Below are 18,692 nucleotides of genomic sequence, written 5' to 3' on the forward strand. Positions count from 1 at the left end.
GACAGGAGAACAGACAGGGTGCAAACAGCAGAAATGAAGTCAGGTTTTATGGTTAAAATGAATATTTTCAGAACATTTCTTGAGATACACAAACAACATCTTGGAGCAAAAAAGATCTACTAAGGATTCTGTTTTAGCGAGGGTAAATGACGCAAAAGTTTGTATTTCTGATATAACAGATCCCATTGGGGTAGTGCTAATATCTGTGATGGATTTTCAAATATTTTGCTTAATATTAAACCCTCCCCCATCTCTTCCAATAACACCAATATTAACCAGGACACTTATGAGTCAGCATCTAGTTGGCACTCGACTCTTCCTGTTTATCCCAGGAGTTATGTTGTATATGCTGGGTCTGATTCTGCCAACAATTTTGTGAGCGCTAGTCAACTCAAGTGAGTAGCCCCTATGATGCCAATGACTACTTTCTTAAATAAGGTTTTGCAGGTTTGTTCTCTCTATTTTTATTGAGCACTTTTGGTTTGTTTTCCAATTTTGTTTTGTGTTTTTAAAATATGTGTAGATTGTAAACTCTGGGCTAGATTACGAGAGAGCTATAGATTATGAGCTTCCTTTTAGGCATCTTAATGGCTTTTCAAAAGGGCTCCACATTCAGTGAATCCTGCTGACAACAGTTGGGTACTGAGCAGTTTTCAAAATCTGGCCACATTACTTAGGTGAGTAAAAGGAAGCTGAGCTCTTCTGAAAATCTGGCTCCAGTTGTGGGTGCTGAGCATTTCTGGAAATCAGACTTTTTTAAAAATTTTTAAGATATTAGATAAGAATCAACTTATATCAATTAAATTATATTAATTATATATCTATAGGCTCCAAACCAACAACGCACTTAAGAATGTGCTGAATGTTTAAGTTCATGAGTAGTCCCATTGAAATTGAAATGCTATAGTGCTTTGCTGGATAAGGGCTATATTTTGTAAGCTGTTTGAGGCAGAGCTACCTTTATTATATATGTGTGTGGTTCCTAGTCCACTGGGACTCTAACCCCTGATCAGGACCTTTAAGTGCTGCAGTGAGAATGATAGTTATCCTGTAAGCATCATGTACTTGCCTCAATAGCCTTCCTGAGGTTTGATACTCATAGAAATGTATGTTGAAGTATACACTTTTCAAATACCCCATGACTGTACAACATAGCTTAGCATTGTGTATTATGTGATTTTGATACATATTTAATGAAATATTTCAAAAAGTCTCAGGCTTCCAAGAGAGAAAATAAGGAACTTGCTCTTTTGTGACATTTGACGTTATTTTCCTCACCTCAGTTGGCTGGATGTGCACCTTTTCAGGTGTTTCGAAAGGTTAATGATTTTTAGGAAAATATTAAATTCACGTAATTTGAAGAAGAGGTGATTTTCAGGATTTATATATTTAAACTATGCCATCAGACATGTGGGGTATGTGTAACATGTAGATAAGGTCTCCATGTAGATGTTGCTCAACTGGGGAATTTGTTCAGGCACATAGTGAACAAAGAGATTAAATATTAACAGAGGAACGATAACTCTTCTTTCTGGTTAGACCTATCATTAGGAAGCCAGGAGACTTCAGACTCTCTGGTATATATATGAACACAAAGTGCCTTTCACTGTCAGTACTTTCAGCAGGGGAAGGTTACCAAGCTGTTTAAGCAAGCCAGCATCATGAAACTGTTATTGCTGTGTCTGCTCTGTGTTTCCATAAGTAAATCCACGGTGCCTACAGATTATGATGATGAGGTTGTAGTAGTGATGACAATAATTAATAATAACAATAGTAACGCTTAATCTTACTTAGTTGTATGTATGACTTTATGCGCTTTTTAATTTAGTTAAATTACAAAAATAAAATGTTAAATTATCTCAAGAACATATTCATCCTCAACTTAAGGTGTTCAAGGAAAATTGTAATAATTTTTTTCTCATATGAGTAACAGCAAACTGTAGGGTTTTTTCCCCCTGTTTTCTGATGTATTTTCCTTCTCTTCCCTCTCGCTCTCTTTGTAGGAAAGTGACCACCGTTTCAAGGTAAGATTGGATTTAATTACATGTTCAGACATATTCAAGTAAGGATGTTTATTTAGCAATTTTAACATTTATTTAAGAGCATGAGAAACAAACTCTGCGTAAGTAAAAGAGTAGCAAAATGTGTGTTAAATAATGCCTTGAAGTCAATATGAGTATTTCCATTGGTTCAGTGGGTTTTGAATCGGGCTCTAAATGAGCAACAAAAGGAAGGAACTGATTTCCAGTTCATATTGCACTGGAGTTTGAAAGAGAGAGGTAACATTCTGCAACAGAATTAAAAAACAACAACAAACAAACAAAAAAACCCACCAAGGCCAGTCTAAAATTAAGGCATAAAAATGTTTATAGCTGATATATTAATTTTGCTTAAGGAAAGAAATTTAAGAAAAGTCAATATTTGATTTAAATTTGGATTTTTTAAAAAATCTTGTACAAATCCCTAAACAAATGAATACCAGGTTCAAAAATGATAAATTATTTCATATGTGGCATAATTGGGTCTATAAATTGAATATGTTTCTGATATACTATTTTACCAAATAACTTTGCAGCCATTTTCTAACGTACACATTGCTTATTTCTGATGTTTCTAATAGTTTGATCTTGCAGCCATTGCACACACGGTTCTTACTTGTGAGAGTAGTCTCATTGACCTCACTGGGCTACTCACAGTGAGGGTGTGAAGGATCAGATCCAAAATCCTGAATTTTTTGGTCTAGCCTATTTCTCTTATTCAGTAGATTGTCATCCATATAAATGCCTAATTCTTTTTTGAATCCTACTAATAACTTGAAGCTCTATGTCCAGTGGCTATGAGTTGTGCAAAACAATCTATTTCTTTTTATCAGATTTAAGTTTCTTGCTATTTATTTTTTCTGAACCTTTTCTATTTTTGCTATTTCTGTTTTGAGATGGGGGGCTAGTACTACAAGGGGGTTACAATATTTTCAGTATTAGTTTCAATTTCCTCTTTTAACTTTCCTAACAATTTGTTCGGTTTTTTAATGCCAAAGTACATTGAACAGATGTTTTCATTCAGCTACTCACAATGATACTCAGGTCTTTTTCCTGGATGGAATTAGTGTATTTCTTGTGATTAAAATGTGAGAGATAGAGGGCAAAATGACACCTAAAATATGCCAATAAATTGATTTATGTTATTTTTATATTTTATACAGTTGATGTACCTTCTTTTAAAATAATGCTCCTAATTATAAAGGGTTTTTTCTCCTTCTGGCTTTGTGTAGGTTAATGGCGAAAGAGTGGATGCTCGAGGTCACAGACCAGTAGATAGAAGACGGGAGTCAGCTCCAACTCTCAGACCAGCTCCTCCTCCCATTAGTAGAGGTGGATATCAGGCTCGTCCAACAAAACCACCCACTCGGGCCCAGAAGAAAGAAAAAGCCGTTTATCCTGATGCTGGAGGCTGCAGGCATGCATCAGATGAGCTAGTAGGTGTAATTGCAGTGGAGACAGATGCACTTAATAGTAATAGTATCCCTGCTTTCAGAAATGTACTAAACCTCACAAAGGTACATTCTGCAGCTCAGCCCGAATCTTGTGCTTGGAATGTTCAGTAGCATTCAGGTGGTTACAGTGAATTCGATGCACTTCCCTTTCTAGTGTTTTGATGATACCCCTCCAGAAACTTTACAGTCATCACTCTTTTTTCAGAACTCATCTTTTTAAACTGTTGTGCCCTTTAATATTTTTCTCTTTCTTTAACAGCTGTGAAGAACAGACAGTTTTCTTAATCAATCAAACACCAAGAAGTGACCATTGTAGTTCACTGACAGCCCAACTCTGCTCTCTCTTGCTTATGTTGAGTAGTACCTGATTGAGCAAGTAGTCTTGTTGATTTCATAGGATTACTTGTTGAGTCAGATCCTACTTATGATGAGCAGGGAGGCGGAACTGAGCCCTGAATGATGAATGTAAATAATTATGAGCTAGATTGTGGCCCCCCCCCACCCCCCATCAGTTACATGGCTGTGCATTGGGAGGGAAGAAATAAGGAGCCTCTCTTCTCACTCTTCATGGCCTGCAAAAGGGCTGGCTAGAAGTGCAAGACCTGTGGTTGAGGAGGCATAGGGACAGCAACTGAGATGCTGCCCTCCACTTGGGGAGCCACTCACTGGAGAGGTGCAGTGGAGTAGGCGAAGCCAACGGTTCACTCCCCCCTCCCCCACTGATTCATTACCCTAGAAATGAAAGGAACGAAGACAGAAATATGTATCTTTATCTTTAGGCATTCCTAATTGAAAGAAAGATATAGCACAGCTCTGATTTAACATATTAATACAATATCCAGGGTATCTTCACTATCAAACATTTTTGCATCTATCCTGTGCTGCATGGCTCTGTCCAGCTGTCCAGTATTAAAAGGAATCCCCCACATTTTAAATTCTTCAAACATTCATTACATTCGCCTGTCAGTCTTTATCCCAAGCTTCTGCAGGTGGGTAATTTATGCAAAAACAAGTAGTATGTCTAGTAGTATGCTAACTTCCCTATACTGAACCAGTAGTGCATCACATTACCTCAGTTTTGGTCTCCAGTAAAAAGCATACGTTGTGACCATACTGCTAGGCATCTTAGTATCTGAGAACTTATTACTTCTAACTAGAGATGACTCAAACAAGTTTGTTAAAGTTCAGTTAATCAGAAACACAGGATTATTTTGGAGGCCTTTAGTGGGTTGGGTACTTTCGGTCTCATACTGCTTCGAAATTTGGTGCTTTTGTATTTTCTTCATCCATTTTGGTACATTTTCATCCTTAAGAGGAATAGTGACTGATGCTATAATAACATTTTCATCCTTAAGAGAGATAGTGACTGATGCTAGTGCCAGCTTCCTGCGGAGATAATTTTTTAAATCTTTTTGTGTATGGCTGTTTCACATGAAAGATACTCATAGCTTATGTACCAGAATAAAGTTAATACTTAATTCTGTGATTATGGGGGGAATAGCTCTCAATATTTTTGGGTACCTGATAGGGTTGTAGTGCTTGATGAGTCATAATTTTGTAGCTGCAGATGGTTAAACTATGAACAGTTGATAGTCCAGAAAAATTAGCCAAAAGCATGTGATGGATCACAGATATTAGGGGGTTCCCTCCTCCCAGAACTTTAATGAGTTATCAGAAGGGATCCCCAACTGGAGCTTGAGCCTGTTTTCTCCATTTAAGATGGCAGTTTTTTTCCAATAAATTGAATGTCTGAAGTATTTTGAGACCATATTGAGACAACTAAATAAATGGCTTAGAGTTGCTAGATGCTCAGCACGTTTGAAAATCTGGTTACTTGTTTAGGTGCCTAAATATGAGATTGGGAACCTAACTTTAGGCAACCAGTTTTATAAATCTTGGCCCTAATCTACAGCACTTGTAATTGACTCTTTCCCCTTTCCGCTTTTTTAGGGAGTGTTGTGTCCAACCGGGTGTGAGCTGCAAACTGCAATGGTAAAACAGGAAAAAAGTGTGAAATCCGACATTCGGGACCTAAAGAACAGAGTAGAGAAACAGTCCGAAACCTCTTCAACATTCTATGAGTATATGAATACACTAGAAGATAAATTGGCAAGAAGACAGAAACAAATAAAAGGTACATTATTGTTATGCATCATTGCAGTAAATCAGTATTACAGACAAATTTGCATTGCTACAAGTACTAAATATATAGGGCTTATTAAAAAAGGTTACGGATAGAAGCATCAGTCTAAGTAGCTAGGGTGTCACAAGTCCATAAAACTATATCTAAAAAATCCTACCTGAGGGGCCAAGGACCTGATCCTGCTTTTGTTGAAGTCAAAGGTAAAACTTGCATTGGTCCCCTAGGCCTGTGTCTACCCAGCAATGAAACATCTGCAGTTGGCCCAGGTCAGCTGACTCGGGATCGCAGAGCTCGGGCTGCGGCACTGTAAAATTGCTGGGCTCCAGCCTGAGCCTGAACGTCTACCCAGCTATTTTTAGTCCCGCAGCCTTAGCCCTGTGAACCCAAGTCAGCTGATCAAGGCCAGCCACAGTCGTGCTGCAGGTCTTTTATTCCAGCGTAGACATGCCCTAGATGTCCCCAGCTCCTGGACAGCCATAATAAACTTCTGCGAGGGTGTTTACTACAGGTCCTTCGCAGGATATAATCACAGCAAGAAATTTGTCCATTTATATTGAGCCATAATACAAAGTATGTCCTTGTTACAGGAGCTAAAGCTCTTTGCACACTGTGAAATCAGGGAAGAGAGGGAAAGGACACACAGAGCACTCTTTTCATTTCTACAACAGAAGTAAAATCTCAAATAATACTGACTGGATCATGGTTTATAATTTGGATTAGAATATGCTAGTTGGAAAACATGTTGAAAATTGTGACAATTGTTATACATTCTCTTTTCTAGACAATGAAAATGTAGTTTCTGAGTACAACACAGAGATAGAGCAGCACTATATGTACGTCAGAGATAATATGGACAACAACATCCCATCTAGCCTCCGAGTCCTCCGTTCCATTGTGGATACCTTACACAAAAAGATACAAAAACTGGAAAATGCTATAGCATCCCAAATGGACAATTGCCGCTCTTCATGCATTATTTCCTGTACTATCCCAGTGGTGTCAGGCAAAGGTAACTCATTTAGGGGTATAGAAATCTCTCCCTTATATCATTGTACAACTGGACAGATGCATTATGGGCACAAGTTCACATTCCTCTGAAGCATATGACACCAGTCACTACTTCTGCCCAGAGTTGATGGACCACTGACCTGATCCAGTATGGAAAATCATATATATATTACCTGTCTTATTTATCTATTGTGCGTGGGATTTTCAAAGGCACCTAAGTGATTTAGGAGCAGAAGTCCCACTAACTTTCAAAAAGGCATTGTGCGTCAGTGGGACCTATGCTCCTAAGTCACTAAGGAGTTTTTGAAAATCTCATAAGGGATAGTGGGACAATACAGGTATATTATTCTTTCTTTCGTGATTCCCTTCATTTTAATTTATAATTTAAATCAAAGTGAAATCGAGCAGAATTAGATGTTTGTAAGATATTCCTGTATAATTAGCATATAGAAAGCTATTCTGTTAATTATTGTCTTTATGCAGAGGATTGTTCTACTAGAATTTCGTAGTTCCCTCAGAAACATAAACTGTTGATTTATGATTGCAGAATGTGAAGACATTATCAGAAAAGGAGGTGATTCATCTGAAATGTACCTCATTCAGCCTGATGCTTTCTTCAGACCATACAAGGTTTACTGTGATATGACCACAGCAAACGGAGGTAAGTGTGAGGTAAACTGTGGTGCTGTGACAGGGATAACTGTAAATATTCACAAAACTGAATTTGCATTGGTCCTGTATTTCTTTGCATTTGTGCTCATCTGAGATTATAACTTTTGGCACTAATTATTAGTTAATCTAAAGCAATTGTTTTCATGCTATGGCTTGTGAACCATTGCAGAATGTCATCTACGGAAAGTTTTGAGAACTACGTGCTGAGGGATCTGAGTGCTGGAGTGGAAGGTGTACCATACATAGTAGGATCTTTCTCTAATAAAGTTGAGAAAGAATTGTTGGATAGTCACTGACTGAGCTTGGTAGATGAAATTTTGACTCATTGTATATCTTACTGGGGCTAGATTGAAGTGCCATATCACAGCTGTGCTCGGGAGCAAGAAGGGAGTGTGACTGCCCCCACCTCCACATTCTCCAGGTTGGCTGTGTTAGGGCTTCCTGGAGCTTGGGTCCAGGCCCTGTGCAGAATGCAAGGACTGAGCCTCAGATGCTCCCAGTTTGGAGCAAATGGAAGGGAATGAGCAGATAGGGGAGCTTTGGCTCCTTCCCCACCCTGCCCCATTCACTGGCCAGAGGAGTTGGCTGGGTGCATGGAGGGGAGTAACTTGCATGCTTTCAAGGCCTGCAATGTATTAAAACCTCCAGTGATGGAGATTCCACAACCTCACTGGGTAATTTGTTCCTAACTGTAAGGGTAGTTGAGCACTGGAACAAATTACCTAAAGAGATTGTGCAATCTCTGGCACTGGAGGTTAAGAATAGGTTAGACAAATACCTGTCGGGGATGGTCGAGACCAGTGATACTCAGAGTGAGGCTCATAAGCCGCAAGTGGCTCTTTAATGTGTCTCCTACGGCTTTTTGCAGCACATGATATGAAAACACTGTGTGATTTAATTATTAACCAATCTAAGTTATTAACCAATCAGGATGCTTTTACTATGTTATTAACCAATTGTGGTTGATAAAATAATAATATGTGGTCAGCCATTTTGCTGTGAGAATAACATAGATATAAACTGAATATTTCCCCTGTCATAGTGTTTAAATATGAACATACAGTACTATAGTGAATGAAACAATGAATTCACATACAGTGGTTCTTTTAGGTAATGATGATCACTAATTTGGCTCCTGAACCACTGAGGTCTGAGTATTACTGGTCTAGAGAATACTTAGTCCTACCTCAGTGCAGGGGACTGGACTAGATGATCTACTGAGATCCATTCTGGTTCCACATTCCTATGATTCTGTGATTCTACTTCTTCCCTCTATGCCCCAAGCAAGAGGGGAAAATGGGAAGAACTGTGCCTCTAAGACTTTCTCTGCCTCCCAGTGCTCCTCCTGGGGCAGCACAGCTTCTTGTCACCCGTAACTCACAACTAAGTAAATATCTAGCGAAGTATGAAAACGTTACAAGCATTCTTTGCTTCTGACATGGAGATAGGCATTCAGGGCAGCACAGTAGTTTAACTGTTTATAGATTATTTCAGAGAGTGCACACTCCAAAGATTGCACTCTTGCTTCATTAGTGCTGTGATCACATCTGTAATAAGGGACCAAACATGTCCCTTTGGTCTGTCTCTTCCAGCCTTACTCACAGTATATGGTACTACTCAATGTGAGTAGGGGTGGTAGAACTAGGCCCTTACATGCTGGGATCCTCCCACCTTGCAGGGTCCTAGAGCCCGAGCTCCAGCCCGAGCCCAGAAGTCTACACAGCAATAAAACAGTCCCATGAGCCCGAGCTTTGCAATCCTGAGTCTGCTGTCACGTGCCAGCTATAGGTTTTTCTTTGCTGTATAGACATATCCTAAGGGTCCAGTCCTGCTCCAGTTTAAGTCAATGGCACAGCTCCCTCTAGTAGGGTTGACTGTCTCCTGAGAGCTCCCTTGTGGTCAGAGGTCACTCTGCAGTGCCCTGCCTCTGTTTTCCCCTATTTAGGACTCCTTACACAGACTCCATACGCTTTTTCTGTGATCAGAATACCCATTCTTTGCGTCTGGGTTTACTCACAGAATATACACTAAAAATAAAACATACAGTCCCATATCAAAGTCCAACAGACAAACAGTTCTCTTCCTACTCCCAGGCCTTTCTGCCTAGGGCGACCTTTCTGTTTCCTGCTTGCTCGGGTCTCTCCCAGGTCTCCCTTCCTGGAGAGCTTTGCAGCCCCTTTCTTTTTGTCCCCCTGCTTGCCCAGGATCTCTCTTGCCTTAACTGCCTATTCCCAGCCCTTCCTAGCTGGAGTCTTAGTCCCAAATCCCAGGACTCTGCTGGAACCTGCTGCACTCCTAGCAGCCTCTGCTCTCCCTGAGTGAGCACCCATCCATCCACCCCCGTCACTGCAGCTTTCAGCTGCTCTTTTCAGGGTAATCACCTGATATCTCTTGAGTTGTGCCTTTTTCAGTAATCGGGGTTGGCTAGTCCCAGGTCCTCCAGCTCCTCTTACACACCCCCTGACACAAACAGAAGCCGGATTACATGCTAACACTATTTGTTCTCTTGTTAATTGCATTTTAATTCACATATTGTTGCCCCTGCAGGTTGGACTGTGATTCAGAACCGCCAAGATGGCAGCGTTGGCTTTGGGAGAACATGGGATGCATATAAAAAAGGATTTGGAAATATTGCAAAAAGTGGAGGGAAAAAATACTGTGATACTCCAGGTAAAATTCTGAATACAAACCTTAAAGCGCTTCTTTTATTAACACTTTTTTCTCAGGTTCCTTAAAACTGTCCACACTTGATTCAAAGGATGTTCATTAACTGTAGCAGATTTATGGGAAAATAGTAAAGTTGCCTTAAAACATATTCTGAAAGTGGTTTCACTGAGTTTCCTTTTATTGGTTGTCAGGTGAATATTGGCTTGGAAATGACAAAATCAGCCAGCTTACCAAAATGGGACCAACTGAAGTTTTAATTGAAATGGAGGACTGGAATGGTGAAAAGGTTTCAGCTCTTTATGGAGGATTCACCATACAAAATGAGGCAAACAAGTATCAGATATCAGTTAGTAACTATAGAGGCACGGCTGGCAATGCTCTTATGGATGGAGCTTCACAACTGTATGGCGAGAACAGAACAATGACAGTTCACAATGGCATGTTCTTCAGCACTTTTGACAGAGACAATGATGGATGGTATGTACTTGCATTAGCAATTTTTTTAAATATCAAGATAAAGCTATCAAATTGGAGATCTTACTGCTTTGTATGCATCTGGATATGGATTGTTCCACAGTCTTTTAGAATAGGCTAATATGTGCTAATTCTGCAAAATTTCACAATCTCTTAGGATAAATTTACTATCTGCTGGTCACCAGCCAAATGCATGCACTGCACCACTGAAGTATCCAAGAGCAGAATCTGACCAAATGAAATGATAATTTAGACTAGAGCTGTACCAGAATCAAATACAAAGCACCTGCAGGCACACTGGAGTAGTGGGTTGAAGTTGTTCTAAGAATCACATCAGTGTCCACAGGCTGGCACCTTTGGACGGTGTATTATCATTCACAGTAACTCATGAGGTTATGGCCCCAATCTTACTGTCACTGAAGCCAAGGAAAATTTTGACACTGAAGTCAGTGGGAGCAGGATCATTGGGCCTCAGTCAGCGTGAGCCAAAAAGGAAGGAGATCCACTGCTGAAATTAGCAAAATATCCTGTTCTAAAGGATAAATTCTACCTAATCAAGAAAATAAAGCATTTCAACTGTTAGTGATAAAGTGCATAATTTAGAATCTCTTTGGCACTATATCACTAAAATGCCTTCTAACCCTTTTACATAGTCATTTACTCTATTATAATATTTACTAATAGAGGAATTACTTGTGTTGGCAAATCCATATGGTACATCTTGTTCGGTACCATTAAATTACAATGATATTTGCATTAGAAACAACATACGCATAATATAACATACTACAGGATCTTTGTGTGCCAGTTTTCTTAGTTTTTAATTAAATTCGATCGGTGAATCCTTATTATTGTGCATGGCCTTATGCAGTGAGTACCAGTGGCAGCTGTACAATATTTGATGTGGTAGTTCTCTTTTCTACCACTATCTTTTTCAGCCGTAGACATGCAGAAAAATTGTGCATTGGAGTGATCTATCTTAAGCACTTTTTCACTTTGTTATTTTTAAAATGTGTGCCATTTTTTATGCTTATCAGAATGAGGAATCAAATATAGTGCAAATTTTCCTGTGTGTTTCTACCAATGCACCTCCAGCATCCCTGTTATATAAATCTTTGACTTCTCTGAATTTTTCTAATTCTCTGGTAGCCTTATGGGGTGAACAAACATACAGTAGAGACTAGAATAAGGTTGCCAGAATAATTCCTTCCAAAGTTGCATTTGAACCCAGGTATCCAGAAATGAAAGTCTAGTGCATGAACCCACTCTGACACCTTGTTTCTGTCCAGCCTCTTACTGAAACCAGGCCCCATATAAGTTTTAGTTAGGAATGTAATTAAGTCTATCCTGTGACCATTTACAGAACTGATAGGTATTAGCTGATAAACTAAAGTGATCTTTCAAAGAAGATGCAGTATAATTGTATACAATTTGTTTCCAAATTCTTTGGGATAATTTCTTAAAACAGGAGATTGCCTAATGGGGTGGTCTCTTGTTCAAGATTCATGGTAGATGGATGTTTCTTCTGAGCCTAGTCTTTTCATTATCAATTCTTTGGCTGTTGGGGCTCAGACCATATGCTATTATGCATAACACATACCTAGATGAAGTGTCTAGAACACACTCCAGATGATCAATCATCTGTGGAAAGTTCAGAGATAACTTTTACTACATCTTGAGGATCAGAAAACACAGATTCATACACACACTCATGTAAACAGAAATAAGAATATAAGATATAAGAATGGCCCTGCTGGGTCAGACCAAAGGTCCATCTAGCCCAGTATCTTGTCTTCTGACAGTGGCCAATGCCAGGTGCCCCAGAGGGAATGAACAGAACGGGTAATCATCAAGTGATCCATCCCCTGTTGCTCATTCCCAGCTTCTGGCAAACAGAGGCTAGGGACACCATCCCTGCTCATCCTGGCTAATAGCCACTGATGGGCCTATCCTCCATGAATTTATCTAGTTCTTTTTTGAACCCTGTTATGGTCTTGGCCTTCACAACATCCTCTGGCAAGGAGTTCCACAGGTTGACTGTGCATTGTGTGAAGAAGTACTTCCTTCTATTTGTTTTAAACCAGCTGCCTATTAATTTCATTTAGTGACCCCTAGTTGTTGTGTTATGAGAAGTAGTAAACAACACTTCCTTATCTACTTTCTCCACACCAGTCATGATTTTATAGACCTCAGTCATATCTCCCATTGCTGACTCTTTTCCAAGCTGAAAATCCCAGTCTTATTAATCTCTCCTCATATAGAAGCCATTCCATGCCCCTAATCATTTTTGTTGTCCTTTTCTGAAACTTTTCCAATTCCAATATATCTTTTTTGAGATGGGGCAACCACATCTGCACGCATTATTCAAGATGTAGGAGTACCATGGGTTTATATAGAGGCAACATGATATTTTCTGTCTTATTATCTATCCCGTTCTTAATTATTCCCAGCATTCTGTTTGCTTTTTTGACTGCTGCTGCACATTGAATGGATGTTTCAGAGAACTATCCACAATGACTCCAAGATTTCTTTCTTGAGTGGTAACAGCTAATTTAGACCCCCATCATTTTATATGTATAGTTGGGATTATGCTTTTCAATGTGCATTACTTTGCACTTGTCAACATTAAATTTCATCTGCCATTTTGTTGCCAAGTCACCCAGTTTTGAGAGATCCCTTTATAGCTCTTCACAGTCTGCCTGGGTCTTAACTATCTTTAGTAATTTTGTATTTTGTAAAATTTTGTATTCTGTAAAAATGTATTGTATTGATTAGCTACAGTGCCACTATTAACTATTTGTTTCCCTCCTCTCAACCCCCCCCCCCCACACCTTGTAGGGTTCATGCAGATCCAAGAAAACAGTGTTCTAAAGAAGATGGTGGTGGTTGGTGGTACAATCGATGCCATTCAGCCAATCCCAATGGCAGATACTATTGGGGAGGGCAGTACACATGGGATATGGCAAAACACGGCACAGATGATGGAGTTGTATGGATGAACTGGAAAGGGTCATGGTATTCATTGAAGAAGATGAGTATGAAGATTAGACCATTCTTTCCACAATAATCATCATTAAAATGAACATCATATGTTTTCATGTCCATATCGAAGTTAACTTCTTTTAGTGCATGACATTTGATTTTGCCTTTACATAAGAGAATCAAAAATACAAAAGTTTATATGTCTGACTATATTGTGACTTGAATTGGAGAAGTCATGCTGAATATAACCCTATGTCTGACCCATTAAAAAAAACTTGCAAGTGTCTTTTGTACCATTTGTACTTGATCCCAAGATGGAAGTAACTGAAAATATCAATTCCTTTTGCTTATAAAACAATTCAAAATCAGATATGAGGAGAGGGAGAATTATTTAGCTTCACTGAAAATGTTTAAAGTAACTAAAATCTTAAACCAAAAGTGTCTTATAAATTATACTTATTTATATGTTACCAGTGAATAAGCAAATGTGTTCAAATAGGTGGCAGAAGATATATTAATGTTCATTAAATATTTTCTACTACTGCAGAAGAATGTATTCTTATTCAGAAAAATGCACAAAGTAGCACAAAACAAAGTTATTTCCTTGACCAACACAGGCTATAGGGATCTAGTGACATTTCACTCTGCACCCCTCTCTTCCCTTCAGGACCAGTCCCAGAAGCAAACCTCCCTCCTGCAGCCCTCTCTCAGCCCTCTATAAGTATCACCTGACCCCTTCCCAGCTGGGTCTGATAATTGGACAGAGCTGCCGGGCCTCAGGCCCCTGGCCCATAGAGGGGCAGACTGCTCCGTTACAGCTTCCGTAGGGAGGCAGAAACTCCCTTTCTATGGCCACAGGTTCCTGTTCCCACCTGATCATGGAGGGGACCTCAGTCCTTCAGCAAAACCTCCACTGATGTTAAGCAAAGAAGGTTAGTCTGACAAGAACTGAGTGAGGACTACATGTGTCCATGCTTACCCCTTTGTCAGTACCTAAAGATATTGTTACAATACATGCTAAGCCATGTGATTAGAAGCAGGGAGAGTCCAGTCACACTCTCAGTTATCAGTCGCACAAAGAAAACTTATGCACAGTAAATATTTTGTCGGTTAGCTTTAAATTTAAAGGTACACATCTCCAGGATAAGCACAATGCATCCTTGTTACTCACAGGATGTAATTGTTCTTCCATTCAGATAAGCTTTTGATTAAATAAAATTCTTATCGGTATGTCGTTGTATAAAAAATAGCACATTTGTATATGAACCCTAGCTACACACTACAGGAAAGAAACATATGAAGAAAAAAATGTATCGTTAAACCTAGTATGCTATTATGGACCATTCACACTGAGTATTCTGTTACTAGTCCTATTAAAGTCAATAGGATTCCTCTCACAGCAATGTACTCCTGAATATGAGTAAAAGTGGCAGAATCAGACCCTAACAGACTGTAGAGGCTTTCAATCAAATGCTTTCCACACCCTGAATAAGGTTGTTTGGGGAACCTTGCTTTGGTGAGTTACAGCAATGTATCTTATTTTAAAACTGTAGTATTTATGGTGAGCTAGCCACCAGATGTGCCCGTTACTTTGGGGTATGCTCATTTATTAGGGTTACTCTTCGGGGGGGGGGGAGTTCTGTAATTGTATTAATGTACTGCTTATGTCACTTGTGTGTTCATATGGAGCTCTACTCCTTCCTTCTGCAAGTCCCCTCCCAATGGAGCTATCCTGCAGGACCTAGGTTCCCCAGGACTGGATTCCTCTAGCCCTAGAACTAGATGAACACGTACACACAGACACACACACACACACACACACACACACTAACAGCGCAAGTCTGAGTGGACTGGGTCAATCAGCAGTCTCAAGCTGATCCCCTCATATGTCCGTGGACTCAATGGGCTGGGTTAAGCAGCACCTTCAAGCTGTCACTCTTATGTGCCCCTGGTCTCAATAGGCTGGGCTGAGCAGCACTTTCAGCTGCCCCGCCCCCATGTGCCACAGGTTTTAACACGTCCCTATCCCACTTTCATGTTACAATTGTACTGGCAGTAACCCACTTGATGAGCAAACCCCACAGTATTTTTGGGCACTATAGGGATCTTTAGCTTAGGTAAAAGAAGCGTTGCTGCAGAGTAAATGGGGGAAGCTAAAAACACAAAAGAGTAAAGTTCAGAGAGAGAGAGAGAAGCAACCAGCTTAATCATAAAAGTTATTTATTGAATAATAGTGATAACTACACAAGGAGGGCTAAACCAACATAACATACATTATTAAAGGTTAATACCTAAGGTAGAAAGGAAAACAGAGAAAGAGAAAGAGGGGGATCTCACCCACTCCATGAGGCTTGAACTGGTCAGGGTTCCAAGATGATGGTGGTAGCTCAGGGTCCTGAGTGCTGGAGACAGGCAGAGCCCCCAGCACAATCAGTCAGGAGATGGAGTGCCGGTGGGACTGATGCATAGTTTGGATCTAAGCATCAGAACACATACTTGAGCATAGGTAGGGGTTTTTGTAGAGAAAATACAATGGTTCAAGGGAGAACACTAGATTTGTTTGTGCGTAAACTGATAACTTAAAGGTTTTCTTCAGGCTAGACAACAGGAGCTGATCACTCTTGGCTCAGGGTGGTGTTTTCTTCCAGGGAGCTCACAATGCAACTAGGCTGTTTCAGTATTTTGGATATCAATCAAGTATTTAGTACTAGAATTGGTCTGTTAATTGCTGAGCTGGGTGTGTTCAGGAATAGGTTCATTAATATCTGGAGCAGAGATTCCCATGATGCAGTGCGTCCTGCTTTTCTGATCCCAGAGTTCAGTGCGGTTCTCTGTTCTTCATTCTGTACGTAAATTGAGATGTCTCCCTGTCCCATCTTTCATGTAGATGAGGCTAGGGGAGTTGTCTCTGTTTTCCATTCTGTATGGTAATGGAGATGTCTTAATCTTGTCACCCTTGTCAGGAGGGGTCTAGGTGTGTCTCCCATCTGCCCTTCATTGCTCTCTGCAAGCCCTTTCTCTGATCAGTTGTGGTTCAAGAAGAGACTGGTGGTGGTGATGGGTATCTTTCATGAGTCAGACAGGCTAGATACTGTACCATGGTTCCCCAAAAACACAGAGCTGACTGGTATCAAGGGGCGCAGAATGAGACTGTTCAATTGTTATCTACACAAATCCACTGGCCAAAACACACACAGAGAGGAAATAATACAGTACTATCCACGCTTTGCAGATGGGAAACTGAGCGACAGAACTCTTCAGATTTCATGTTTGACCTGAGCCAAGTCATTTAGATTTGCCACAGGTCAGACAGGAAATCTGAAGCAAATCGGGATTGAACCCACATTCCTGGAGTCCCAGTCCAGGGACTTCACCACAAAAGCAACCTTCCTCTCTAACTGAATTTCTCTTATGTTGGGGGTTTCTGACAGGCAAACACTGGATCCAACAATGCTATTTGTACAGTGACTTTCAAGAGCAATAATTGCATTTTAATTTAGTGGGTGTTTGTAAAGGATTGTAAAGGTTTTATAAATTGCTCATGTGACTTATGTGATGTCCTGCTTGTGAGTAAAGGATGTTTATGTGTTGGAAATGAGAAGATACTCTAGATTTTATGGGTTTACCATTGAAAAGGCCCAGTGTTGGTCTAACAATTTATTCTGAAAGGAAGCCTATTACAAAAATAAAAACTTTGTATTGTAAGTGATGTATAATTTTTGGGCATGGGTACCCACTCATTTGCTAACTTATTAAAGGAGAGCTCCCATTCCTAAGTGTCCCTTTTCAAGGAACATTTTAGAATATTGCAGTAAGAGTTTTGTGTGACTTTTAAAAAATTCTTCAGTGTAGTTGAGGTAAATGATTAAGTTCAGCAAATAATACGTCTTAAAAAGAATGTGGAATGGAATGTGACTATCATGGGAACCAGCTGGCTTATTGCAAAGCACTGTTCAAATTACATCTTTTTATTTTATTTGAGTTTTTCTGTGGATTGAATGTAATTCTTGATTTAAAATGTGATCTTTTGACCCCAGAAATTGTGATTATATATATGTATTAATTATATTTATATCTATATATATATATTAGATATATCTGTCTATCTATCTATTAGCGTGCCCCATCCAAATTATCAGCAAGTTGAACTCCAACTGTGTCCTGAAAAAAATCACTGCATAGTAGTGCATTTTTTATGAATTAATTTCTGCTACAATATCGGTAATTATGACGAGATAACTGGCTCTGTGGATGAGGGGAAAGCAGTGGACATGTTGTTCATTGACTTTAGCAAAGCTTTTGACACGGTCTCCCACAGTATTCTTGCCAGTAAGTTAAAGAAGTATGGGCTGGATGAATGGATGATAAGGTGGATAGAAAGCTGGCTAGATTGTCGGGATCAACTGGTAGTGATCAATGGCTTCATGTCTAGTTGGCAGCCAGTATCAAGTGGAGTGCCCCAAGAGTCGGTCCTGGGGCCGGTTTTGTTCAATATCTTCATTAATGATCTGGAGGATGGTGTGGATTGCACCCTCAGCAAGTTTGCAGATGACACTAAACTGGGAGGAGAGGTAGATACGCTGGAGGGTAGGGATAGGATACAGAGGGCCCTAGACAAATTAGAGGATTGGGCCAAAAGAAATCTGATGAGGTTCAACAAGGACAAGTGCAGAGTCCTGCACTTAGGATGGAAGAATCCCATGTACCGCTACAGACTAGGGACCGAATGGCTCGGCAGCAGTTCTTCAGAAAAGGACCTAGGGGATACAGTGGACGAGAAGCTAGATATGAGTCAACAGTGTGCCGTTGTTACCAAGAAGGCCAATGGCATTTTGGGATGTATAAGTAGGGGCATTGCCAGCAGATCGAGGGATGTGACCGTTCCCCTCTATTCGACATTGGTGAGGCCTCATCCGGAGTACGGTGTCCAGTTTTGGGCCCCACACCACAAGAAGGATGTGGAAAATTGGAAAATGTCCAGTGGAGGGCAACAAAAATGATTAGGGGACTGGAAAACATGACTTATGAAGCGAGGCTGAGGGAACTGGGATTGTTTAGTCTGTGGAAGAGAAGAATGAGGGGGGATTTGATAGCTGCTTTCAACTACCTGAAAGGGGGTTCCAAAGAGGATGGATCTAGACTGTTCTCAGTGGTAGCAGATGACAGAACGAGGAGTAATGGTCTCAAGTTGCAGTGGGGGAGATTTAGGTTGGATATTAGGAAAAACCTTTTCACTAGGAGGGTGGTGAAACA

At 40.1% G+C, this 18,692-nt stretch overlaps 1 protein-coding gene across 1 annotated transcript; it reads left to right on the forward strand.

Annotated features, from left to right (window-relative positions):
* The first annotated feature begins 1,616 nt into the window (after positions 1 to 1,616).
* FGB (fibrinogen beta chain) lies at positions 1,617 to 13,983 on the forward strand. Its single transcript, XM_037897446.2, has 9 exons — positions 1,617 to 1,736; positions 2,004 to 2,024; positions 3,272 to 3,475; positions 5,444 to 5,627; positions 6,418 to 6,645; positions 7,192 to 7,305; positions 9,864 to 9,986; positions 10,175 to 10,460; positions 13,296 to 13,983. The coding sequence occupies exons 1-9, from the start codon at positions 1,662 to 1,664 to the stop codon at positions 13,522 to 13,524; spliced, it is 1,464 nt and encodes a 487-aa protein (XP_037753374.1). The 5' UTR covers positions 1,617 to 1,661; the 3' UTR covers positions 13,525 to 13,983.
* Positions 13,984 to 18,692: the final 4,709 nt, after the last annotated feature.

Source organism: Chelonia mydas, chromosome 4 (genome assembly GCF_015237465.2).
Source record: "Chelonia mydas isolate rCheMyd1 chromosome 4, rCheMyd1.pri.v2, whole genome shotgun sequence".
NCBI classification, from domain to species: Eukaryota; Metazoa; Chordata; order Testudines; family Cheloniidae; genus Chelonia; species Chelonia mydas.

What these genes read in the sequence shown, in the direction of transcription:
- FGB (XM_037897446.2), top strand. Translation starts at nt 1,662, where the DNA reads ATGAAACTGTTATTGCTGTGTCTGCTCTGTGTTTCCATAAGTAAATCC. An exon ending in AAAATACTGTGATACTCCAG is followed by an intron (nt 9,987 to 10,174) that starts GTAAAATTCTGA and finishes ATTGGTTGTCAG; the next exon opens with GTGAATATTGGCTTGGAAAT. An exon ending in GACAGAGACAATGATGGATG is followed by an intron (nt 10,461 to 13,295) that starts GTATGTACTTGC and finishes CACACCTTGTAG; the next exon opens with GGTTCATGCAGATCCAAGAA.